This window comes from Macaca thibetana, chromosome X, assembly GCF_024542745.1.
Source record: "Macaca thibetana thibetana isolate TM-01 chromosome X, ASM2454274v1, whole genome shotgun sequence".
NCBI lineage: Eukaryota > Metazoa > Chordata > Mammalia > Primates > Cercopithecidae > Macaca > Macaca thibetana.
In genome coordinates this window covers 31,669,366-31,697,308 of record NC_065598.1, presented here as the reverse complement: position 1 = coordinate 31,697,308, position 27,943 = coordinate 31,669,366, and the positions used below count along the sequence as shown (strand labels likewise).

The window sequence follows — 27,943 nt, the reverse complement described above, 5'->3', positions numbered from 1 at the left end:
CTTAGAATTGACTTACTCGCTTTATTGAAAATAGGTTTTCATGTAAAATCTCTGCCTGATGTAGCCAACCATGATTCAATGAGCAAACAAAAATCTTAAAGGGGAAAAATCATTTTTTGAATCTATTTCACATAACCAGTATCAAAAAGAAAAACATAAATCCACAACTAGGATTATACGGGATGTAATTCTTGGATTTCTTTTGGTCTTATAATGCTTTATACCTAGAAGATGTTCAACAAATTATTATTGAATGATTGTAGTTTAACCATCAGTTACATTTTGCAGCAATACATTTATTAGTAGCAAAATCTGAGTGTTTACTAATTTTCATCACCTAATCAGCAAATTAGTACTGTTCTTATATTGCTATGCCTACGCTCACCTCACTGGTTTAATCAGCAGTGGCATCAGCTGCACCATCATCTGCTAAATTTTTCAGAATTTTATGATTTATAAACCACTATATATTGCACAGTTTCCTATACATTAGCTCATTTGAGTCACAGAAGTTATAGGAGGTGGATCTTGTCTTTCTTTGCTCAGAAAAAGAAATCCAGGTTCAGCAAGGTTAACTGACCTTGTTTAAGATCAGCATGTTGCTAGGTGACGGAAGGTGTTCACTTCTCACTGAACTTTGCATATCAAAAGAGATTTAAAGACTTAACCTTGGCCAGGCACAGTGGCTCAAGCCTGTAATCCCAGCACTTTGGGAGGCCGAGACGGGCGGATCACGAGGTCAGGAGATCAAGACCATCCTGGCTAACACGGTGAAACCCCGTCTCTACTAAAAAATACAAAAAACTAGCCGGGCGAGGTGGCGGGCGCCTGTAGTCCCAGCTACTCGGGAGGCTGAGGCAGGAGAATGGCGTAAACCCGGGAGGCGGAGCTTGCAGTGAGCTGAGATCCGGCCACTGCGCTCCAGCCTGGGTGACAGAGCGAGACTCGGTCTCAAAAAAAAAAAAAAAAAAAAAAAAAAGATTAACCTTGGAGAGCAGGAGTTATGGTTGCCCGTCTTAATGATCACCAATTTGATACTAAGGCTTTGCAGTTGGTTGGTTGGTTGTTGTTGATTGACAGAAGTATTAGTCTTCAGAATGAATTAATTCATTAAAGAAATAAAACATTGGGTTCATTCATTCCATAAATAATTGGACATTTATTATGTATATGATATCAGCCTAAGTGGATACTTAAAAGGAATAGAGATTACTATAGTTAATAGCAATGTATTGTATTCTTGCAAGTGGCCAAGAGAATACATTTTAAACATTCTCACCATAAAAAATGATAAGAATGGGAGGTAATGCATATGTTAATTATCTCAATTTAGCCATTCCACAGTGTATGCATATTTCAAAACATTATGTTGTACACAATAAATATATACAATTTTATGTGTTAATTTAAAAATAAATAAATTAGAAAAAGTAAAAATCACTAGGATCATGGAAATAAAAATGTTTACATTTATGTGAATGTTAGTAATATAATAGAGGGCATATCCAAAATATAGTATCATATTAATAAGATTTTGTATGATTCTTATAGACTACAAAATAATAAAGGAATAGAATGTTTTTAAATAAAAAATAGAAATTGCAGTGAAGTGGAAGAGAGAGTAATCATAAACCCTTCATAATCCTTCCTTTGCCTTGTAATATAGCTTGGAAGGTAATTATGTGGAAAGTTGAAATTGCAACAAAGAATGGTTAATACAGGAGTTGCCCAAGGATAAACAATTATTTTCTCAAAAAACTATAGTAGAAGCAAAATGGCCTTGGACCACAGTGATAAAGAAGGCCCTCATGTAGACATTGTTCTATTCTGAAGTAGAATTTGCAGTACTCAAGAGAAGAGGAAAGATTATTATAGGTTGAGAGACTGTAAACAAAATATTATGGTAGGATTACTCCTGAATAGAGTACGGTGATTGTGTTTGAAATTGAAAAGGTATGTTTGGGCAAGAGTTTGAAAACCTTTAGCCACCATGCCAAGGGAGCTCAAATCCTTATCTCTGAGTAAGGGCAGTGGTTGTCGTTAATGATCCTTGAGCACAATTCTGTCCCATTAAAGACAGTGGATTCAACTGCTTCTAGCATTAGTCCATATGAGGGAGTAAAGTGATTCAATACACTATTTTCCCCCAGTAAATGGTTCATAAAGGAAGGCTTTGGCTCTGCCTTGTTTGTCTCCATAGGAGAATATATCAGAATCTCTAGAGGAGCAAGGATAGGGTAACCTTTCCCTACATGCACATACAACAAATACTGACAATCCACTCACAGGGGAGGGACTGATTTTTAAGAATTAAGTTTTGTTTTAGAAGACTCAGTCTGATGGCAACGCAGGGGTTGAATTATAGCAGGTAGAGACTGGTCTACAAACTGGTTTGAGATGTATTTTTTTTTTTCCAGTGGCCCAGTTAATAAGGACTTGGACAAACTTCTTGCTCTGGGAATGTGAAAGGCCAGGCTGGAAGTAAGAGGTTAGGAAGTTCCAAACTGTCCCACATTTTCCTTTCTTCTGAGCCCTCCAAACTGTACCAGACTCTGCATGTTAAACATTTCCAAAGTCGCTTCCACATTTTCGGATATCTTTTCAGCAGTGCCCCACTCTACTGGTACCAAATTACTTTATTAGTCCATTTTCACACTGCTGATAAAGACATACCCGAGACTGGGCAATTTACAAAAGAAAGAGGTTTAATGGACTTACAGTTCCGCTTGGCTGGGGAAGGCCTCACAATCATGGCAGAAGGCAAGGAGGAACAAGGCACATCTTACGTGAATGGTAGCAGTCAAAGAGAGAGCTTTTGGAGGGAAACTCTGCTTTTCAAAACCATCAGATCTCATGAAACTTATTCACAATCACTAGAACAGCACAGGAAAGACCTGCTCCCATGATTCAATTACCTCCCACTGGGTCCCTCCCATAACACATGGGAATTCAACGTGAGATTTAGGTGGAGACACAGCCAAACCATATCAATGATGCCAAATAAAAGAAGACTGTGGAGTAAATTACACATGGAGAACAGGAAGAGGAACTAGGAAATATAGATACTGTGACAATTAACTCTGTTCTACAAAAGAAGAAATGGGCTTAAAGTGGTTACCCCCTAAAACTAAAATCCAAAAGCACCTAAGTCATAAAGCACACTGTTACACCGAGTCCTTCCAACTCTTAACTTACTTGTTTTACTACACTACACTTGACTTGAGTTTTAGACTTAGTAAATCTGAGGTAAATGTAGATTGAGAATGAGAACAAAATGTTAAAAAGAAAGCAGCCTCATTTTCTTACTACTAATAGGCACTGCAGTTTTTTTGGACTCTAGCAGGGATGTTTGTACCACTGGGATCTAAGCATCTGTTTCCAAATTATAAAAATTAGGCTGAGCTATCATGACTCCATTATAAACTTATGGAATTAGATTCCTTGGTATGGAGCTTGGATATACATATTAAAACAAAATAAAACAAAAACTCCTACCAAATTGATTCTTCTGTATGCTCTAGTTAAGACTATTATGGTTAAGAAAATAAATACTTGCTGTATGGAATGTTTATCATCATATTTTAAATTAATAAAAAATAATTTTGCTGGCCTTCCCACCTTCCAACTCCTAGAGACAACAAATTCAGGTTTGAAAATCAGTCATATTAAATAATTATATTGATATTTACCCTTTGTTTTTATGTTATTACTTTCTTCAATTTTCACACATATTTGTTCATCAATTGGTTATGATGGACTTCACTTTTTTTCAGTCTTACAAATGAGATTCCTCCCTCCAAAAATCAATTGGCATCTGCTGACTTAGTTTATTCTAATATGAAGACACAGAAAATGAATACGGCCAAAAACAGTTAAAAAAAAAAAAAAAAAAAAAGCCTGTTTTTCAAAAGACTAGATTGTCAGTTGAAGCAGAAAATTATATTCAGTGTATTGGATTTATGCATTGTTTTAGCCTTCTCCAACCAATTTAGAAATGCATTTTCTTATGAAATTGAGATTATTACAAATCCTGTGCTAAGCAGCTGAAATAATATGCCTATGCCAAGGTCATATCTTAAAAGTTTGGAGGAGAGCACTGCAATTGAATATAAGTTTATAAATGTATTCCACAAACTTTTCTGATATATTTTAATAATTCTTACGTTTTACCTATATTGTCTTCGTTTTCACTTTACCTTTGACAGTGTTTCATACATATTCATTGTTTGAAAGAAATTAAGCAGACAGTATTCTAAAGTCAATATTGAGTCTGCTAATGAAAATGGTTAAGTTAATTAACTAAATGGCAACCTTCACTGAACTTATTCAAAGCTATTTCCCCTCATGATGTGTTTTCCTGAAGAAATGATGCATAAAAATTAAACCCCTGTTATTCTCTATTCTTCTGTATCAGCCTCTAAATTGTCACTTTACATGTTACAACCTGTTGCATGATGATTAATTGTGACAATTTAATGGCAGCAGGTAAAGGATAAAACCCTAAGGAATTACTCAAACCATCATTCCTCAAGAAAAGAAATTTTAAAATGTGGTTCTATCAGAAATTTGGCTAATTATTTTTACATTTTAAATCAAAAACTGAACTACTTTTAATGTACCAGTTATAAATCAGATAAAATCATATTTTATTTTTGTCTTTTTTTTGTTTTTGCATCTGTGAGAAATAATGGAGTCTTCAAAGTAAAAGAAAAGAAAAACATTCATTTTGCAATGCCTATACCAAATTAGTTATTTTAGGATACTGAATGAAATGGTTTTCTATACTCAATAAAGGTAAAAGAATAAGCAGAGATATATCTGGTTTTGTGAAACTTGAAGCACATTCTAATTTGGCAGTTTTCTTTAAGTCAAAGAATATAACAGGACAAATATAAAATTAGGTATGAACATGATTATATAAAGAAAGGAAATACCAAATTATACATTTTTTAAAAGATGACAGATACTACATACATCGTAAAACTGAAAAAATAAGCAGAATGTTTTCTTAATAATAAACTGTCTCTGCAATACTAGAATATACTGTGTCTGAAATACTTTTTCCTATCTTTCTGGATGCATCCTCTTTTAGCACCTCTTCATGCGAGAGAATCAAAAGATAATTTACTCTTTCCTCCAGCATTGTTAATTAAAATTTGACTTCTATAATTGATAGTTTAGAAAAGTTTCTTTTACATTTTCAACTTATTATTGGTGATGTCACATAAATTATTACAATTTATTGTCCAATTTAGGAAGATCCTACCAAGTTTCTTTCACATATGAACTGTAAAATTTAAGATCATTCAAGTTATCTTGTGCAATAACTAATAAATATTTTTCTTTTAGTCATACTAAACCCTGATGCTGGGGATCACCCAAACTTTATCAGGAAAAGAAGTAGCTTGCAAATAAATCAAGGACCTTTTATCTTTACTTTTTGGAAGAAATGGAAAAGGATAAAGTGTTAGTTTAAATACACTCAAGAACAGAATGTAAGATAAGATGTTGGAAGCAGAGAAGTTCATCCTCAAATGTAAGAGTTAAAGAATAGGTATATACCCAGTAATGGGATGGCTGGGTCATATGGTACATCTAGTTCTAGATCCTTGAGGAATTGCCATACTGTTTTCCATAATGGTTGAACTAGTTTACAATCCCACCAACAGTGTAAAAGTGTTCCTATTTCTCCACATCCTCTCCAGCACCTGTTGTTTCCTGAATCATGCTGCTATAAAGACATATGCACACGTATGTTTATTGCAGCACTATTCACAATGGCAAAGACTTGGAATCAACCCAAATGTCCATCAGTGACAGACTGGATTAAGAAAATGTGGCACATATACACCATGGAATACTATGCAGCCATAAAAAAGGATGAGTTTGTGTCCTTTGTAGGGACATGGATGCAGCTGGAAACCATCATTCTTAGCAAACTATCACAAGAACAGAAAACCAAACACTGCATGTTCTCACTCATAGGTGGGAACTGAACAATGAGATCACTTGGACTCGGGAAGGGGAACATCACACACCGGGGCCTATCATGGGGAGGGGGGAGGGGGGAGGGATTTCATTGGGAGTTATACCTGATGTAAAGGACGAGTTGATGGGTGCTGACGAGTTGATGGGTGCAGCACAGCAACATGGCACAAGTATACATATGTAACAAACCTGCACATTATGCACATGTACCCTAGAACTTAAAGTATAATAATAATAATAAAATAAATAAATAAATAATAAATAAAAAAGAATAGGGTTAGTGAAACAGGAAAGGGGAAATCCAATGAAAATTATGCCCTGCTTTAGAGAATCTCCTAAGCATAGAGATATTGGCACTGTGCAAATGAAATAACTGTCACATGTCAGCCATGTCAGGGGTGATTCCAGCCACTGAGTATCTACTGCAGATTAGATATTTGGAAAGCAGAATGAGCTCTGTTCGTGCCATTTACTGGGGCTTGGCTACTTAATGGTTTCCAGTCCCCCTTTCACTCTAATCCTTCTAAAGTCAACTTTGTATAAACTCTTTTCAAAAGTGTTTATCCCTATAGAATAAGTTCAAAACTCCATGTCATGGCACACAAAACCCTTCAAATCGTATTCAGCTGCTATTGTTTTCTTCCACATTCCAGTCATAACTAGGATCCCAAGAATTAGCAAATAAAAATATGAAACATCCAGAATTCTAAGCCTATGTCCCAAATACTACAAAAAAAAAACACTGAAAAGTATTAATTGCTTATACAAAATCCAAATGTAAATGGTAACCTGTATTTTATAAGGCAACCCTGGTAATAAGATCGCTTCCTTCTTCCTCACACACTGTCAAGCTTGAGCCAACAGAGTACCTTTTAATGGGCTGCCCAGAATAGCTTTTGATAGTTTAACCATTAATCAACACAAAATTCAAATGAGATATTCTCTGTGAAATCATCCTTCTCTCCTGCCTCCTGTCTCTCCATTCTTTCTCCAGGAGACAGAGGCCCTCCAGACTCCATGCCTTTGTAGTGTATTGTGTCTGTCTTTATTAGAGTATTCATCACTTGGTAATTGAATTCTGTGTTTAAATACATTTTTTTTCTTCCAGAATAAGTGCTCACGGAAAGGAGGGATAATTTGCCTATCATACTGCCTGGCATATAAAGGGCACTAAATAATTTTTCTTTTAACCATTAACCAACTAACCAATTCAACAGTTTTTTAAATGGGTGAAACCAGCTTTTACAATTTTTTAAATTCATGCTTCACCTGTAAAAATATATAGATGAATTGCAATCTGGAACTCTCAGTAATTTATATAAAAGTGATGAAAAAGACCAGGGCTTCAAATGTGTAGTTTTAATTCCAGCTTCAGTTCGTACAAACATTACAAAGTCACAGTATCTATTGTTTAAAAAGTGTCATCACAATGAAAAAATTAAAATGTCTGTCTAATAGAGATGCTCTAATGGACAGCTATGTGTAGACTTTAGAAGAATCTCCTACTCACACAGCCTTGGAGGCATAAGTTGGGAACACAGCAACTTGTGTGTTTGCCTTTCAAAGGAATGTCCCTTTCCCTTTCATTGACAAACGTTATAAAGATGCCCCAAAACTTCTGTGGATTTCCACCGGGACATAAGGTCCTCTGCGTTTTCCTAACTTGTTTCTCTAGGTGGGGGTTCCCAAGGCCTGAGAATAGCTGTGTCTCAGTTCTCTCTTGGAAACGAGAGCCTAAAATGTTGCCACATCATCAGGAATGTAGCTGCATACTTAGCCAGAGCCAAGAGATGAACCCCACTAGCAAAGCCCTTGGGCTGGACAGAATTGTTAGCCATTTGGTGTAGGTCATTGCACTAGTTCCATTACACAGGTTATCTGGCAGGAATCCAGGCTTTGGAGGAAAGACGTTTTAATCCTGTAAATAAATGGCTGGAACACCATAGCAGTTGATTGTGTTAAGCCCTTATCCAAAATTGCTTTGTTAGGCTCTATTATATTGCTCATTATCTTGCTGTGAAGAAAATGAAGCTTACATCTGCTTAGGGTGACAGGGTATCCTGTTGTCACGGGATTTTCCACATTTTAGGCCTGTGTCACAGGCTCCCAATAAACCCTCAGAGAACATCTTTTGTGTTCACAGGCATCCAGGTGTCAGGCAGACACAGTCTTTGTCTCCTTTAAACTCAGTGACACGTTCAGGGCTGTGTATACTCCTCTATTCCCTGCCAGAGACAAAATGCTTATGGAACAGTCAAGTTAGAAGGGACCTCAGAGTTAATCTAATCAAATGTCTGCATTTTTCAGTTCCAAGGATACTCAGGATTCTACAAGTAGTGGCAGAGGTGGTATTAGAAGTCAGGTTGCCTGACTTCCAGTCCTCTGTTAGTTACTGTCCCCTCCCCTGCATGCAGCACTGGTGCAATCCCCCAACTCTCACTTCCCTTTTTTGCCACATGCCTCTCTCTTTCGTCCGCTTGATTACCCTGCCTATCCCTCCTGCAAGGGAAACTACCACCAGGCAAACTCGTGTGAGACCTGAGAATGGAGGCCACATCTTTTCCCTCCCTCCCTTTCCCATTTTTGTGTGTGACAGTAACATTATTCATGTACAGCTGTTCCTTTTTTCAGTACCTTCCCCGTCAGACCAGAAGTTAATGAAAAAATAGGGTTGTGTGGTATGCAGCCTGGGGGCCAAAAATGGTGGGCAAGCAGTGTGCTTCAAACAAACTTGTAGGGTTCTGGTTTCATGCACAACCTGGTTGGAGGACAGTTGCTAGAGGCCCTAGTATGAGAGATCAATTAAACATGGAGGTTAGAAATTAACCACATGGGATTAACATACATAAGGCTGCTTCATTTCAATAAGCCTAGGAAACACACTGGGGACAGCTTGTTCAAGATAAGCTAATATTTGATGCTCCTTCATAACGCTTGCTTAAAATATTTCTTCAGCATTTGTTTAGTGGGGGCAAGAAAGTTTGATGTTAGTAAGAAAACCTCTTTACCTCTTTTATAAAAATAATCAACTTAGAAGATACACTAAAAGTCACGTGACTTTTGACATATATGGATGATCTTTCATGTAATATTTTTCTGCTATTCCTACTATAGAATAAATGCTGCTATTGCATTATTACAGAGCATAGTGTGAGCCACATATGTTATTTTAATCTTAATGGCCATATTAAAATAGTAAAAATAAACAGGTGAAATTTATTTGGTTATGTTTTATTTAACCCAGTGTATCTAAAATTGTATCATTTTGACATTGCAATCAGTATAAAAATATAGTCATGCCATGTGTAATGACGTTTTGATCCATGATAAACTATATATACATTGGTGATCTAATAGGATTATAATACATTCGATTTACCATGCCCTTTTCTATGTTTAGGTATGTTTAGATACACGAGTACTTGCCACTATGTTAGAATTTCCTGTAGTATTCAGTACAATCACATGCTGCACAAGTTTGCAGCCCGGGAGCATTAGGCTATACCACATAGCCTAGGTGTGTAGTAGGCTATACCACCTAGGTTTATGTAGGTACTACACTATGATGTTTGCATAAGGATAAAATCACCTAACGACACATTTCTTAGAATATATTTCTGTCATTAAGTGATGCCTGAATGAATTAAAATATTTTGTATTCTTTTTTTTTTTTTCAGTACTATGCCTTTGGAATCCAATATGTATTTTACAGCATACGTCTATTCCAAATAGGCACATTCTGGGTGCTCAATAGCTACATATGGTTAGTGGCTACCATATTAACCAGTGAAGTTCTATGCCCATCAGGGCTACATGTAATTTACAGGGTATAATAACAGTATTTTTAAAATTTATTTTTTTCTGGCTTTTATGTTGACATATCATTTCCATTTTTTAAATTTTAGTTTTATTTTCTTTCACTGTTTTTGGAAATGCACAACTTCTTGGAATGCAAATTAAAAAGATATAAAATAATGAGGTAGATAATTCGTTATTGCTAAACGTCTACCACTTGAAATATTCAAGTTTCAAATTTCAGCTAACTGCGATTGCAAGCTTCAGCTAGCTGGTCCCAGAGGGATGGCCCAGCTAAATCAGACATTTGTACATACTGGCTACAAAGTGCCTCAAAAACAGGCCAGGAGGGTTGTGGATTTTTAAAAATTTCCACTGAAGGGTGCTGTCTTGTCCATTTTCCAATATGGGTAAATTAATGGATACTACATTTAAAAGTCTGTTTACTTCTCATATTGAAGCCCTGTACTGCCCTCAACAACTCACCCGTTAAAGCAGCTCTGAAATACAGGCTCGGCCAAGACTTAGATGGACTGGAGGTTGGGCCACAACTCCCTGAACACCTAGAGCAGAGGTCAGCAAACTTTCTATAAAGGTCCAGATGGTAAATATTTTAGGCTTTGCAGGCCAATAGGTTTCTGCCACGACTACTCAACACCGCTATTATATATCAAAAGCAGCCATAATACATAACAACACATAATGGGCATGGCTGTGTCCCATGACACTTTATTTGGGGACACAAAGTTGAATTTCATATAATATTCATGTATCACCCACTTATTAACTATTTTCAATTTCTTAAAGTGTTAATTCTTAGTTCTCCAACTGTACAAAGACGTGGTGGCTGAATGTGATCAATAAGCCACAGTTTGCTGCCCTCTGCCCAAGTCTCCTGTTGAAATGGGGTTATGGCAACAATCTTGGCAGAATATAGAACTATTTTGACGCCTGACTTTTGTCCTGATTTTTTTATTGTTTCCAAAGAAATCAAGTATTTTTCTTTTTCAAATTGATAGCCATATTCTCTTTTTTCTTTGCTCTCTTCTCTTCTGGCTAGCAGAAAGAGATCAACCCATCTTTGACTCGTGTTCACTTTCCTCATACTGTTGCACAACTAGTAAAGCTACAAGTTAACATATGCCAATGCCAACTCTTCCCAATGTTGTGTTCAAAGCCTTCCTAAGCATCACCATTTCCAGGAGTAGCAATTCTATATGATATTATTATTTTACTTGTCAGTAAGATTAAAAGTCCCAGGGACATTGATTTCTTCTTTGTTAGCCATGTTTCATTGAGTGGATAAGCAATATGCATTTGCTTCATAGTATAAATAACAATAGTGCATCAAATTGCAACAATATGAATATTACACATAGAAAAGATAAATGTGAGTTATGCAGGTCATGCCATTTGATAGAAAATATTTTTTAATATTTATATGTTTAAACATGACAATATGATTCCATTCAGACGAAGGCAAAGGAATAGGATTTCTTTTCAGTGTGGTGGTTTTCTTTTTGTGTTTTGTTTTGTTTTTTAGAGAATGAGTTTTAGAGAAAAACAAGCTTTCTAGACAGAAAATATTGAAATTAAAAGCAGCAATTCATGGTCATATTATCAAAACTGTCAAATTGGTATATATATTTGAACACCACTGATTAGTTATTTTCTAAAATGCTATGCTTTTAAAAAAACATGAAGATTGGCAAGTTTTTTAGATGCATAAGCAAATAGTGTAGTATGGCTTGTAACACTGTTCAAGATAACTTTTTTGTAATGAGTATGGTCTTTCTCTGCCCTGTCTAATACATGTGGGTTTTGAGCATTGGAGATGTGGTAAGTGCAACTAAGGAGCTGATATTTAAATTTTATTTAAGTTTAATAAATTTAAATTTAAAGTTATATTTTGATAAATTGTTTTTCTTTTTTCTTTCTTTCTTTCTTCTTCTTCTTCTTTTTTTTTTTTTTTTTTTTTAAGACAGTCTCACTATGTTGCCGTCCAGGCTGGTCTCCAACTCCTGGGCTCAAGCAATCCTCCTTCCTCGGCCTCCCAGAGTGCTAGGATTATAGGCATGCACCACTATCCCACTATCCCCAGCTAAATTGTTTCTCAAATGAAACTTCTGAATTTGAGGATACATGATCATGTGGTATAGTTTTCCCTTTTTTCTCCCCCTGAAGTCTGTATTCTGGAGTACAGTGATCTATATAAAAGTAAAATGAAGAAGAGTGTTTTTTTTTTTTTAATTCTATTAAGAAAACAAATTTTAACAGACACCTCAGGGCCTAAATAAATATCAAGGTATTGTTATTTGTTATGGTTCTTGTTGCTTGGGTAAAATTGTATAGATCATGACTTAGTTTTCCTTGAGTTTTTATCAAACAAATGAACAAAACAAACAAAAATATTAAAAATGATATCTCCTACAAATCCAAGGGACATTTTTCTATATCAGCCAGGCTGCTGCTAAGGTCCTTCAAGCGAACAAGATCAAAGATTTCTGATGGGAGAGTGTGAGAATAAAGTAGCCCTTGTTTAGTGGTACTTTGTAGAGCCTTTGTTTAGAGTACGGCTGGGAGGGAGAGAGGGAGAAAAATACGGGGTTAATTTGTAACAACATATTCTGTGGCCTGTGTGTGTGTGTGTGTGTGTGTGTGTGTGTGTGTGTGTGTGTGTATGAGAGAGAGAGAGAGAGATTAAATTACATTTTAACTTCTTTGAATTTTATTGTCCTCAGGGTTTAAACAGTATGTGACCAAAATCACATTATGTAGTGAAGAGTGTGTGAGTAGGTGGATAGTTAGATGGGTATAAATCCCTATAAAACCCATTTTAGAAGATTAATGAGAACTATTGAGGTTTGAGCAAATCAATGTCACCTATTCACCTGTTTGTCTAATGCCTCCAGGAGCCATTAAAGGGCTTGTTACCTAATTTTAGGGTAGGTTTAGATCAAGGTGAACAGTCAAAAAATATTATCCATGTACTCATGTATATTATTAAATATTCTCTGACCATGGAGTTAGTTGCTTATACTCCAAACAAATAAATTAATGAATAAGAATGCTGCTCATGAACACCAAAGTTTATTGAAAAGTCAATATGATTTTAGTGTAGTAATAAGGGCAGAGTTCTCCAAGGACTGCAAACCTATTTATTGTATATCAAATTTTACTGACTTTGAAATCTTGCTAGAAATGTTCATTTACCCCATAATGTATTATGTTTGAGGTCTTAAGAAAAATAACAAAATCCACATGTGGTAATGAAGTGGTTATGCAATAAAACTAACATACACTGTGATTTGATACAGGGGACTTCACTGTTATTATATACTTCAAAGCGAAAACAATGTAGGAAATATAGATCTATAAACATCGTAAGTAAAATCCACATACTTTGAAAAGGAAATCCACTTACTTCTAAAGCAATATTCTAAAAGCCATGCCACTGGGGGCTAACTGTCATAAAAATGATTTGTAATTAGTCACTTTTACATTGTATATGGATTTATAGTTTTAAAATATCTGGTGACATGTAACCACAATGTATTTTTCAGTCATATATTCATTATTATTTTATTAAATTTCCAGAGGGAGAGAAAAGAAACGACCTCCTAGTGAGGGATATTTTACCATGAGACCAGTTGTAAAAATAATCGAGTATTGTGCGTGGGAATATATCTTTGCTAAGTCTGGTTCTCCAGTGACTTTAATGTATTGTTGGTAAAATACGAGTGAGGCAAAAATGAACTCTCCAAATATTTCATACTACATGCATTTTATCCAAAAGAAGATAATGGTTTACATGAATTATTTAATTGGTATTACTAATTTGGGGGAGGTTTTTTTGGTTGTGGGCAAGAGAGTATTTGCTTAAAATGCATTCAGAGTGTGCTGTTATTTAGCTATTTTCAACGTAGAGGGATATTGACATTAGAGACTTATATGTAGCCATACAATGGTCAACTGCAATCAACTACAGAAGCAATATAGGGCAGCAGTTGTAACAAAATAGCTACTAGGTAAATATTCATTGAATTAATTCCACGGATATTACCACGAATGCTGCAATTAATTAATACCTAGTCCTGTCTCCAGCCCCAGAATCCATGACATCAAGGTCACTGACAGAAAACATACCAAGAATTTTATTCCTTAGTCCTCTTGACTGACCAGATTCTACCCTCTTCTACTCTGTGTTCCTCAAATCAAATTTCACTAGCCCAGCTGCCAAGTAACACCTGTTCTGACTGTGCTAATGAACTTGGATATTCACACATAGACTAAAATGAGAAACAGAGTTAGAAATGTCGTGTATAAGAACATAAGCGTTTTCAAGAGATTTACCTTCTCTTTTCTGTTTTATTAGCAAATGATTGATTGTTTTGTATGATTGTTCATTTAACAAATGCTATATCACATAAGAAAAGTTACTAATGGTATATAAAGATGTAAAATTCAATTGTGGCTGTGTGTATGTGTGAGTATTCTAGCTTTTGGGGAGAGACAAGAAAGAAGACATAAGTTGGAAGAGAATAGTAAAATAAAGAAAAAAGTAATAACTGACTGTCTAATGAAGTAGCCCAGGTAATAAATGGTAGAGTTTATTAGATAGAATCATTATTTCCTTCCAGAGGGATCAGACAATTTTCTCTGAGGAGGTGGCACTTTTATTACAAAAATGTGAAAGACTGGGAAGAGTTTTATACGTGTCGGTAAGGAAGAGAGATATTTTATTGAGGGAAAAGAAGACATTTTAATGGCAGAGTACACAATGTCAGAGGAACAGACCAAAAGAAGTGCTCTGGTTTTTTTTAATAAAGGCAGGCTAAAGAAGTTGGAGGCTATTGGAAATCAGTCATACAATTTTAAGCAAGAGAATCAATGAATGGCAATTTTGAAAACTGAATTTGATAGTGGCAAGGAAAATAGGGTTCTATCATCCCACTTACTTTCAAAGTTATGAAGAAATTGTAGTAAGGTCCAATCAGTACCTAAAGGAATTTATTTTGAGAAATGCTTTAAACAAAAAGCAAACTTTCTACTGCACGCATATAGTATATTTTCTCAAAGTCATATAGCTAAAGGGAATGAGAGGTTAAATAGTATAGTGGTTAACAGGATGGGCTTCAAAGCCTAACTTCTTGGGTTCAAATCATAGCTTGGTTATCATTTAACAGCTATCTGACCTTGTACAAGTCGCATGCATACAATGGGAACGATAACACTACCTGTATTATGGAGTTGTTATTAGATGTTGTTGATAGATATATATGCTTGGCACATTTTAGGTACTACATACATATACCTATTTCTATAGAAGCACACGTGTACCTGTATTTAAAATAGCGATTTTCTTTTTTAAAAGAAGTATATATTCGTTGCAGAAATTTTGTTTGAACTTTTAAAAGTAAAATCTCTGGCCTAAGTGCAATAAAATGTTTTAGACTTTAGATATGAACTACAAAAACCTGCCTCATCCACACCCAACCCCACTCCCAGAGATATTTCAATTTATTTGCTTGCTATCAGTAATGAGAAAACCTAATTCACCACACAATTTCTGTTATATGAGACTATTGTATTGCAGTGCAAGATAGTGTTTTAAATCTTTGTTAAATCAATAGGTGCAATATTACACCTCCCTATTTGAATTTTCCTAGTGAAGTTAAACAATTTTAATAGGCCTATACATGGGTCAGTTATAGTTCTTTCATAAATGGTCTATTCCTCATTATCCTTTTTAATTGAGTATTTGTCTTTTTTTCTATGGGTTTGTGAGAATGTTTTTATTTCAAGAGCGTTTGTCAAAAAGATGAATCATTTTTGCCTTTTTCTTTTGCTTAGTTGATTTTTTATGTAAAGAAATTTTATACTGCTATGAATGTAAATCATTACTTTATGGCTTTTAATTAAAATTATAAGAATAGCCTCCCATATTTTCATTACTTTTACAGTTCAATTTTTTACATGTAACATTTCATTCATCTGGTATTTAGTTAGGAATTGTATGAGACAGGATTTTAAAATTAGGTTAAAATTTAATCAAGTTATCATATTTTTAAGTACAAAAGTTTCCAAATTCAGCATTTACATTAAATTTTTTGAAAAAATGCTAAAATATCATGTAAATTGTTACTTATTTGAATTGGAAATTCTGTATTACTATTTTTAATCTTTATAACAACTTATGTTATCTATGCTTCTATTATAAAATAACAAGCCTGCCAAAATAGAGAAGATGCTTATCACAATTATATCATGATCATTTAAACATGATTTTGGATTAAACATAACCCAAAAATGCATTTGATAAGCAATCTAACTCTTCTTATAGTCCCTATTAAATTAACAAATGTCAAACAGTAATGTTTTAATTTCCAAAATATTCATATTAGTATTCATTTTCAAAATATGTTTACTTGCATGCATTTCATTTATATTATTTCTTATTGAAGTTGACTTCTAAATGTATATTGCTTTAGTGATAAGTATTAAGGGTATAGATTGTACTCACGCAAATAACTTTTGAAAAGCATAAGTTTAAATAGATGCATTTATCAAATGATATCACTTTTGAAAGATACCGGAAAGTAAGTTTTGAGAGGGAAGAGGGAAGGAAAGAGTAGAATATGAAGTCAGTAAAACCTGGATATTTAGTGCCATCTTTGTTACTTACTAGTAACCTTATGAATTTTATTTATATCATTGATCCTTAATATCCTCACTTGATAATTTTAGAAAATGTTATGTGCTTCATAGGATCATGGGTAGAATAAGAAAGTGAATATAAGTAAAATCCATCATAAAGTACCTGAAATATGTTACAAACCTAAGTTATAATAGTAATTTTATCATGGCTAATATTTCAGAGGAATAGCCACCCAACCAGTACTACTTATTATTTATTTCTATTTAATGTATAAAACATATAAAATAATATTCTGTCTGTGTGGTAACTTTGAAAAAGGACCAAAAATATTAAAAATTAAATTAAAATCATGTCATGTATAATTTGTAATACTCCTCTAAAGGTTAATAAAGTGTGCATATATTTCATTCACATTCACAAATATGAAAATCTATGTGTAAATTTTTAAATTTTCTAAAAGATTGACAAAAATTCTATTATTGTCACGATATAAACGCGATATTGTGAAATAAACATTGTGGAATGACTAAATCAAGCTATAGAACATATTCATTACCTTACATACTTATTGTTTGTGGTAAGAACACTTAAAATCTACTTTTAGTAATTTCCACATATACGTTATTGTTACTAACAGTAGTCACCATGAGTTACAATAGATCACTAGGATTTATTCCTCCTGTCTAACTGAAATTGTGTATCTTTTCATCAATATCTCCCCAATCACCCCACCCCCTAGGATCTAGTAACCACCATTTTTCTCTGTTTCTCTAAGTTTGACTTTTTAAGATTTCACATGTAAGTGAAATCATGCAGTATTTGCCTTTCTGTGCCTAGCTTATTTCACTTGACATCATGTCTTCCAGTTCAATTCATGTTGTTGCAAATGACAGGATTTATTTCTTTCCAAAGGCTGAATAGAATTCCATTGTGTTTATATGCCACAATTTCTTTAACCATTCATTTATTGATGGACATTCAGGTTGATTCCATATATTGGCTATTGCAAACAGTGCTGCAGTAAACACGAGAGGGCAGATATCTCTTAAAAATACTGATTTCAATTCTTTTGGATATATGCCTAGAGATAAGATTGCTAAATCATATGGTAGTTCTATTTTTAATGTTTTGTGGATCTTCCATACTGTTTTCCACAATAATTATACTAATTTACATTCCCATCAACATTGTACAAGGGTTTTCTTTTCTCCACATCCTTGCCAACACTTATCTTTTGTCTTTTTGATAATAGTCATTCTAACAGGTATAAGATGATATCTTATTGTGGCTTTGGTTTGCATTTCCCTGCTGATTAGGGATGATCATCATTTTTTTTTCATATGCTTGTTAGCCATTTGTATGTTTGCTTTAGAGAAATATCTATTCAGGTCCTTTGCTGTGTGTCAATACTGATATGTAAAATATGTATGGAAAATCAAAACCATAATTTATTTTTATTATATTTTTAATATGTCATGAATATTTTTCAATGTAACAGGATGTTTTTCATGATATTTATTTTAATAGATGCAACATATTTCATTATATAAATGCAGTTCTATTTGGGGAGATTTCGTTTCACTCTTTCACTAGAGTAACATAATCGAACATTCTTGTCATAGGTCTCTGTGTTTATCTCTGATAGTCCCCTAGGAAAATTCATAGAAGTAGAATTTTGGAGTTGAAGGTAATGAAGACTTTTAAAGTAGTTTTATGAAATTTTCTAAACAGAAGTATAAAGACACATAGAAAAGTACACAAATTATAAGAATAGAAATTCAGGGATTTAAAAAAAAAAAAAAAAGAAACTTAATGTATCCATGTTACTACCACCGAGATCAAGAATTAGAACATTACCTCAGGAGCCCCCTCATGTTCCCTCCCAGTTATTAACCTCTCCCCTGCCACCACCCTCTCCCAAGGTAAGCACTCTTTTGACTTCTAACACCTAGATTAGTTTTGACTCTCTTTGAAATTACTGTAAACAGAATCATCCAGTATATGCCCTCTTATTTGACATGTCATGCTCAACATTATTTTTGTGATATTATTCTATGCTATTGCCTGTGCCATAGTTAGTTTAGTTTTTCTATGTATGATATTCTATTGTGTGAATATGCCACGGTTTATCCATTCTCCTAATCAATGGACATTGGGTTGTGTCTATTATGGGGCTATTAGGAAAAATGCTGGTGTGATGTTCATGTCCCTTCCTGTGTATGTGCATATATTTATTTTTAATATACATGGAAGTAGAATGGCTGGGTCATAAGATGAGTACATTTGGCTTTGGAATAACCAAAAAACAGCTTTTCAATGTGGTCATTTCGATTCATTTTCACCAGCAGTATATAAGATGTCTAGTTGATCCACATATTCATCAAGAGTATGTATTTTCAACCTTTATCCTTTTAACCATTTAGGTAAATGTGAAATGGTATTTCATTGTGTTGTAATTTGCAATCACCTGGTGATTAGTGCCATTTTTATATCCTCTTATGTGAAGTCATTATGCAAATCTTTTGCCCGTTAAAAATAATAGTTTTCTTTTTCTTACTGATATAGAAGTTGGATACAAGTCCTTTGTCAGATCTATGCATTGCGAATATCTTTTTTCAACCTAAACTTTGCTTTATTTTTTTCTCTTAACAATCTTTCTTGATAAATGGAGTTGGATTTATCAATCTTCTTTATGGCTAGTGCTTTTTATGTCTTGTTTAAGAAATAATGTTACCCTAAAATTGTTGAGATTTTTTTCTATATTTTCTTTTGAAAACTTCATTTTTTTTGCCTTTTACATTGAGGTCTACAAACAATCAAGAATTGATGTTTTGTGTATGATGTGGAGAGTCAAGGTTCATGTTTTTCAAATGACTAATCAGTTAACTTGGTACTATTTACTGAAAAGATAATCCTTTTCCCACTTATGTGACACCATTGTATAAATTAGGTAACGTTATATAGATGATTTGTTCTCACTTCAATCCCACACAGGCTTAATTATAATAAATATTCATGTCTGGTGGCAAACATTGTTAAACTTTGTTATTCTTCAAAATTGTCTTGGATATTCTTAGCCCTTTGCACTTACATATAAATCTTAGGATTGGCATGTCAATTTCTACTAAGAAATAGTTGCTACAAGTTTGATTGGAATTGCACTGAATTTATAGATTATTTGAAGAGGGCAGATATCTTTACAGTATTGGACTTTCTAATTCATGAAGAAGGTGTATTCCTCTATTTGTTTACATTTTCTTCAATGTCTCAGTAGTGTTTGTAGTTTCCATGGTAGAAGCTTTACTTTTTGGTCGGAATTACCAAATTACTACCAACAAATATAGTCATGAATTGCTTAACAAATGAGATATGTTCTGAGAAATGTGTCATTAGGTGATTTTGTCATTGTACAATCATAGAGTGTACTTACACAAAGATGGATGGTATAGCCTACTGCACACCCAGGCTATGTGGTATAGCATATTGCTCCTAGGCTACAAACCTGCACTGCATGTGACTTTACTGAATACTGTAGTCAGTTGTCACACAACAATATTTGTGTATCTAGACACAGAAAATGTACAGTAAAAATACAGTATACACATGATAAAAATTAGTACAGATGCATACGGCACTTAATATGAATGGAGCTTGCAGGACTCAAAGTTGCTCTGGGTGAGTCGGTGAGTGAGTGGTATTGGTGAGCAAATGTGAAATCTAAGAGATTATTATACAGTACCATACCGTTTATAAACACTGTACACTTAGGCTACACTAAATTTATGAAGACACATTTTTTTTCTTTTTCTTTCTTTTTTTTTTTTTTTTTTTTTTTTTTTTTTTTTTGTAATTTTAGTAGAGACAGGGTTTTACCGTGTTAGCCAGGATGATCTCGATCTCCTGACCTCGCAATCCACCCGCCTCGGCCTCCCAAATTGCTGGGATTACAGGTGTGAGCCACCCCCCCTGGCCCATTTTTTTTCTTTAATGATAAGTTAACCTTAGCTTATGGTAACTTTTTTACGTTATAAACTTTTTTTAAGTTTTTGACTCTGTGATAACACTTAGCTTAAAACATAAACACATTGAACATCTGTACAAAAATATTTTTATATCCTTATTGTATCAGCTTTTTTATTTTTAATACTTTGCTGTTTAAGCTTTTCTGTTATAAAGTAAAAACACAAACACGCACATGAGCCTAGGCCTACAAGGGTGAGGATCATCAATATCACTGTCTTCCACTTTCACACGCTGTCCCCCACTGGAAGGCCTTCAAGGGCAATGAAACATTCCTGAAACTACTATCTCATATGATAACAATGCCTTCTTTTGAACTACTTCCTGAAGGACCAACTGGAGGCTGTTTTACAGTTACCTTATTTTTAATAAGTAGAAGAAGTACATTCTAAAATAACAATTAAAAGTATAATAAATGCATAAACCAATAACGGTCATTTATTATCATTATCAAGTATTGTGTACCGTACATACTTGTCTGTGCTATATTTTTATACAACTGGCAGTGCAGTAGGTTTGCTTACACCAGCATCACCACAAACATGAGAGTAATTCATTGCACTATGACATCACTAGGTAATAGGAATTTTTCAGCTCCATTGTAAGCTCATAGGATCACAGTCAGTCTGTTGTTGATTGAAATGTGGTGAATGACTGTATAATAATTAGGGCTCCAATGAAGATCATAAAATTGCTTGTTTTCCAGAACTTTGACAAATACCTTTTACAGAAACTAATCTAATAGATAAATAATAGTATATCATTGCTGTTTTCATTTGCATTTCACTGATTACTAACTGTTTGGATTTTTTCTTGTTTATTGGCTGTTTATATTTTTTGTCAATTTCTTTTTATGTTCTTTATCCAGTTTTCCAGTAGATTTTTCCTTTTTTATTCATTAAAATATTTCTTATATATTCTAAAATTATTACTCTGTGTCTAATATATGCTGCAAATATTTCCAGTTGTCATTTGTTTACATTTTGATTATTGGCTTTAATTTATAGATGAACAATATACATGCTATATTCAATCTTTTTTAAATTCTTTTTTTCTTCTAAAGGGCTTCCCCACACCAATATTTTATTCCAGTTCTTCTTCCTATTTTTATGCTTAACACTTTAATTTTTCTAAATTTTTTTGTGTTATGAAATCCATCTTAATATGTTTATTTCTAAAACAGACACTTTTGTTTATCTTGATATTAAAACTTCTATACATTTGAAATTAACATTCAGAAATTGAAAGAATAAGGAAAATAATCTTGTGTGATATTAGGTCAAGATTTGCTTAGATACTAAATTAACCCGTAAGAGAATTGAACGTGTTTAATTGTTTTCTTTCACCACAGGGAACATGTTGTATGAAGAGCATGGTTTTATAATACTTAAAAGGATTATTAGAAAAATGATGTATTTTACTGGTCAAGTTTTTGTGTCTATACTTCGATGTGAATGCAAAATAGTAAATATAAAAGTAAATTAATTTAAAACACATAGAATCTGATACAAACCTTACTCTTTTCCCATGTTATACATTACTTATACCTGTTATATTTTTCCATGAACTGTTTGGAATACTCTCAATTCCTAGAAACTGTTTTAAAGTGGAGAAGAGCACAAAAGATTATGTGTTAAAAGTACTTGATTTCCACCCAACCATTAAGAGATATTGCCAAAGAAAACTATTGAGAGCATTTTTCACTGATGGCATTAGATATGTTATACCAGAATAATAATGATTCATTATTAAAATATGCAAAGTGTAATTTCTCAACAACATTTTGTGGTAGGAAGATGAGCTAGTACAGTAGTTTTCCTTATTAAATAATGTTTTACAAAAGTAATTGACATGGTTTGGCTGTGTCCCCCCCCAAATTTCACCTTGAATTGTAATAATTCCTACATGTCAAGGGTGGGGCCAGGTGGAGATAATTGAATCATGGATAAGGATCCCCCATACTGTTCTCCTGATAATCAATAAGTTTCACAAGATCTGATAGTTTTATAAATGGGAGTTCCCCTGAGCAATCTCTCTTCCCTGCTGCCATGTAAATGTGTTTTTGCTTCTCCTTTGCCTTCTGTCATGATTGTGAGGCCTCCCCTACCATATAGAACTATGAATCCATTAAACCTCTTTCCTTTATAAATCACCCAGTCTCAGATATGTCTCTATTTGTAGTATGAGAGCAGACTAATACAGTAATGCATTTACACTGTTCAAAATATAAAAGGTACAGTTAAAAATATCTCAGCCTACCCATCATCTGCTCTACCCTCACCAAGCACTGACCTTAATTCTAGAAACAAATCTACAAAATAAATTCCTGGGAATAAAATTTCCGGGTCAAAGCTTACATGCTTTTCATAGATATGGCCAAACTACCTTCCACAAGAGGTACACAAATGTATGCTTCCCATCAGCCGTGTAGAAGAGTCTGCATTTTCCCATAGCCTTGGCAGCATAGTGTATTTGCAGACTTGAATTTTTGCCAGTGCAATAGATGAAGCTCTAATTTTCATTTCTCTCATTATTACCAAGGCTAAGCTTCTGTTCATGCATTTAAAATCCTTTGTATTTTCTTTTCTGTGAACTGTCCTTATCTTTTGTCCAATTTTCTTTTGAATTGTTGGCCTTTTTCATATTAACTTGCAGAAGCTCTTTTATGTGTTCAGAAAATTAGTCCCTTAACTTAGATATGAGTCACAAACATTTATTTTTCATAATTGTTCATTTGTTTTTGATTCTGCCTATGGCTTTTTTGGTCATGCAGAAGCTTTTGATTTTTTATATAGTCCAGTTTAATGATATTTTTGTCTGTTAATTAAAGTTGTTTAACTTGAGGATACAATTTACTTTTTTTGTGTGGTTGACTACTATAGACATATACTGCTTCTTACATTGAAAAAATAATAATCCTGAATTTGGAAATTGCTTTTAACAAACTGTTGTTGAAGGTCTATCATATTTAGGAACAGAGCTTGTTTGACTCAGAAATCAAAGGTCAGTGAGAAGGATCGATGTAAATAAAAAGTTAAATAGCATGAGGTAAATGTTATGATGATGGGAAAGACAAGGTCTGAGAGGATAAACCTAAAGCAACGTCATAATTAAGCTGAAAATTTCTTCTCATGATAAGCTATCATTTCAGTATTCCAGATATTAGTCAAATCTGACCCATCACACTGGTTTTTTTGTTTTTGTTTTTGTTTTTGTTTGTCAGGAATTGTTTTACCTCTATTACAAGGAAGGGATAGTATGGGAGGATGATAAGGAAACCAGCAATCTGAGTTAAACGTTACACAGATTTCTGTGCTTATATATGAAGCCTAAATGAAACATGAACAATTTCATGATAGATAAAAAGGAGTTCATCCCTCAGTTTTAGAGAGTTTAGGAAAATATAATGGCTATTATCTCAGTAGCTTCAGAGTCTAGAGGCTTTTAGAGGTTGTTAGTTGAAGCTGTAAAACGCTTTTTACATCTACTTGTGAGTAGAAAATGATCCAATAAAAATAAAATGTTTAGTTACCTCCTTTAAAATTCTTGAAAAATAAGTTGAGGACATTATTAGATCATGTGTTACAGACGTAGGATTATATTTGTAACATCACCTAAATCACACACACACACACAGGAAAGTTCAGCATCACGGGTGTAGTTATGGATGTGAACTCACAAAACACAAATCGAGCAAAGAGAACAATATCTCAATTCATGATTCATGGACATTCTGTGCTACCTGAAACACAGTGCTTCTTTTGCCCAGCTCTCACCCACACAGGGAAAGGCTGCCAGGAATGAGAGACAAGATGTGTGCAGGTTACCTTCAACAGGAGCCACCACCTGTATTTCCCATCAATCTTTTACACCATTGTAGTCACGTGGATCCAAGGACTGTATTCCAACTGACAGCTCCCGCAATGAGGTGCAGTTCCACACAACAAAGGCAGGCCCAGCATCTCCCATTCATCTTAAAGTTAGTGTTTCCAAGGAAACAGTGCTGTGGGAGCCTAGGGTCAGTCCCAGACTGACCTGCAACAGTCCAGGCTGGATGTTAATCCTTTACTTATGCATTCTCATGAATTTTTCACAACATATATGCATGCATTTACAAAGTGTTTCAATGTACATATTGTTTACATATACAATCTTGTTTAAAATTCATTTTTCTATACATTGATTTTTTTCTCCACAACTTTTTCTTTTTCATCTCCTAACTCTTGTATCCAATTAAAGAATGTACTTATTTAAAAAGTATCTAAAACAATTGTTCCAAAGCATGTGACATTGTTTATGTGACACACTAGTATATTATCTAGTTTATTTTTAAAATCTTTTCTATTATTATTTGTAATATTATTATGGAACAGATGTATATTATAAAATTTTATTCATATTGCAGTATAATATTTTGTATTACAATGGTATTATTAATAGTCTCATAAAGAGCTATCATTACAAGTTTAAATTCTTTATTCTGGGTTGTTGGTTTTAACTCTTGACATTCTGAAGAAAATAGCTTTACTCTTGTTTATTCTGGCCCCTTTTTTTTTTTTTTTTGTAGAGATGGGGTTGTTGCTATGATGCCCAGGCTCATCTCAAACTCCTGGGCTCAAGCAATTCTTCTGCCTCAGCCTCCCAAAGTGCTGGTGTTACAGGCATGAGCTACAGTGCCCAGCCTATCCTGGCTCTTTATTTACTTGTAAGCTTGAGCAATAATCACTACTATTTAATAACTTTATTGTCATTCACTATCATGCAGAGTATTGCTCTAAGGTATGTTCAGGGATGACTTTATTGAGTCCTAACAGTAATCCTATGAAGTAGGTGTTATCATTGTCCCCAGTCTATAGAGGAGGCATTGAGAGTTAGATAAAACTGGGCTAAAATGTTAGGCAAGAACTAGAACAAGAATTGAAATCCAAGTGGCCTAACTCTAGACCTCACAATGTTTAATACCATGTCATACTGCTTCCTAACCTATTTAATGATTTTTCAGCCCCAACATCATCATCCACGTGTGGTAGTGGGATCATAATAATATCTATATCATAGCATTGTTGGATGCATTAAGGAAGTCTACAAAAGTGAAACTTCCAAGGACGATGCTTGACATACACTGATCTCTTAATAAAAATAACCTATAATCTTTCTGTTATAGTCTACTCTAATCCAAATGTTCTTTTTACTTCCCATCTCAAGCACCTGCTTCTGTTTACTAGGACTCACAAACTATAGCTCACAAAAACATATAACTTACCAATTTTCCTTGTACATAAAAGGACTTCCTTTTACAGTCTTCCATGACATAAAATAAAGCTAGAAGCAAGTATAGTAGAAGAAATGATTGCTATACAAACAAAATTATAGTTGGTTTGGTTTTAATTTTAGGATGCGCACTGAATAAAAATCACTCATTTGGGATTTAGAAGACCTGTGTTATATATCTGGTACTAATGCTGAATAACTTGGCTTATTCATTTTTATAACTACAAAGGAAGTGTGTCTGGCATATAATACACAACAGACCAGTATATTTAGTAACTGAGTGAATAAATGAAATACGTACTTCTTTACTTTATCAGTTGCAGTTGGCTTTGCATTTGTGTAAGGTGTGTGTTTTGCAATTCCAAAACGGCATTAGTTTCTTTAAAGCAAAGAATTTTTGTAGCTTGTTAATGAATAATTTCTAATACATTGGTTAAATACCAACATGTCATATATGTAAATAGTCAATATTAATCTGCTAAAATAACAAAAATCAGTCAGATTCTGCAACATTTCATGATAAATAACTTTTGAAAATATATTTTTAAACATTTTGGCTTACGCCTTGAGAATTATTTACCTTTTTAAAATGTATTTTCCTTTCAGGTTTCCAGGGCTTTACCTGAGAAACAAGGAGAAATTGAAGCTCAAATAAAAGACCTTGGGCAGCTTGAAAAAAAGCTTGAAGACCTTGAAGAGCAGTTAAATCATCTGCTCCTGTGGCTGTCTCCTATTAGGAATCAGTTGGAAATTTATAACCAACCAAACCAAGAAGGACCATTTGACATTAAGGTAGGGACATGTTGCTTTAAATATTTTTTCTTTTTTGAGAAAAATGGCAATATCACTGAATTTTCTCATTCTGTATCATTACTAAAGAAAAATTATGACTTGTTAAAGCATGGTAAGGAAGACTTTATTCAGGATCACCGCAATAGGCATGGGTACCACTGCAATGGAGTATTACAGGAGGTCGGGTGGAGAGAGATTGGGCTCAACTCCAAATACAGCACAGGGGAAGTAGGAATTTATAGCCAAGGAGCAGGGTAGGAGTCAGTAGATGGAAAATTAAGAGGAAACTTCAGGGGTAAGTGGGATTCTGGCTAAACCAACCTCACAGGATTCTTGCTGAAGATGGGCCAGGGTTATCAGACAACCCCCGGGGAATGGTAGAGAATACTGAGGATGATCAGGTACCAAGGGTAAAGGGTTCTTGCAAAACTGACAGCCTTCTTTGCTGAAACTGGATTTTACAGGGGAGTGCAAAGATAAGCCAAGGTGAAGGTTCAGAAGCCTGACTAAAGTTTAGTCAAGCAGGGAATCTTTGTCATCATCATCACCATTGTCGTCATAATGTTAATAATAATTATTATTTTACTAGAATATGCTACTTTTTCCTCGACATTTACTAGAAATAAGGTCTTCATTAAATTCATATTACTAGAACGCCTGTGTCATATTTGTTACTATGATACATTTTCTATCCCTGTTTTAATTGTGCTTAATACATATTCATAGATTCCTTATCCAAAATTGAAGTTGTTTATGAGATTAGGTTCCTAAAATATAATGTCTGGGCTCTTTTGTAGACATTGTAAAGCCCTCTCAGACTGACTACACTTTACCTTTCTATCTTCTCATTCTGCCAGCAATCTCCCCATATAGTCTAGCCACATCAAATTACTTGGTAACTTTCCATCCATGTAATTTCATGTCATACCTGTGATCTTGGATTTTCTCTGTTCTTTAAATGACTTCTTTCAGTTTATTTTGATATAACGAATTTTCTTCCATTTTTTAGGAATGAATTCAAAGTCATTGCCTCTTCCGAGTTTTCTTCCGTACCCCAAGTAGAGTTAGAATCCCTTTTAGGATTTCTTATAAACCTCTTTATGCATCTCCCATTGTTCATATGTTGATTTACACTTCAATTTTATACATCTGAATATTTCATTACAAATCTGCACTGTTCTTTGAGTGCAGAGGGTATTCTCTTATTTATCTCTGTTTCTCCACTCATATCAAACACATTCAGTCCAGGATCCAGTAAATGATGGTTACTTGTAAGTGTTTTTAAGTCAATGGATAAAGATGGTACCAGGGCACCCAGAATACTAATGAGATGCTGCAGGTAAGCATAGGGCTTTAGACAGTCCTGCCAATTGAACACCACTATCTCCTTCTTTTAGTGTCCTTGTAAATGCTGAAGTG

General features: G+C 34.1%; 1 protein-coding gene across 15 annotated transcripts in view; it reads left to right on the top strand.

The window, feature by feature from the left end:
- The window catches only part of DMD (dystrophin), a 2,269,491-nt gene that overhangs the window by 1,465,680 nt on the left and 775,868 nt on the right, over positions 1 to 27,943 (top strand). For all 15 annotated transcript variants that reach the window (XM_050777140.1, XM_050777144.1, XM_050777148.1 and 12 more), the window contains one exon: positions 26,339 to 26,524. In XM_050777140.1, the coding sequence (XP_050633097.1) occupies positions 26,339 to 26,524 (186 nt within the window). The remainder of the gene's footprint in view (positions 1 to 26,338; positions 26,525 to 27,943) is intronic.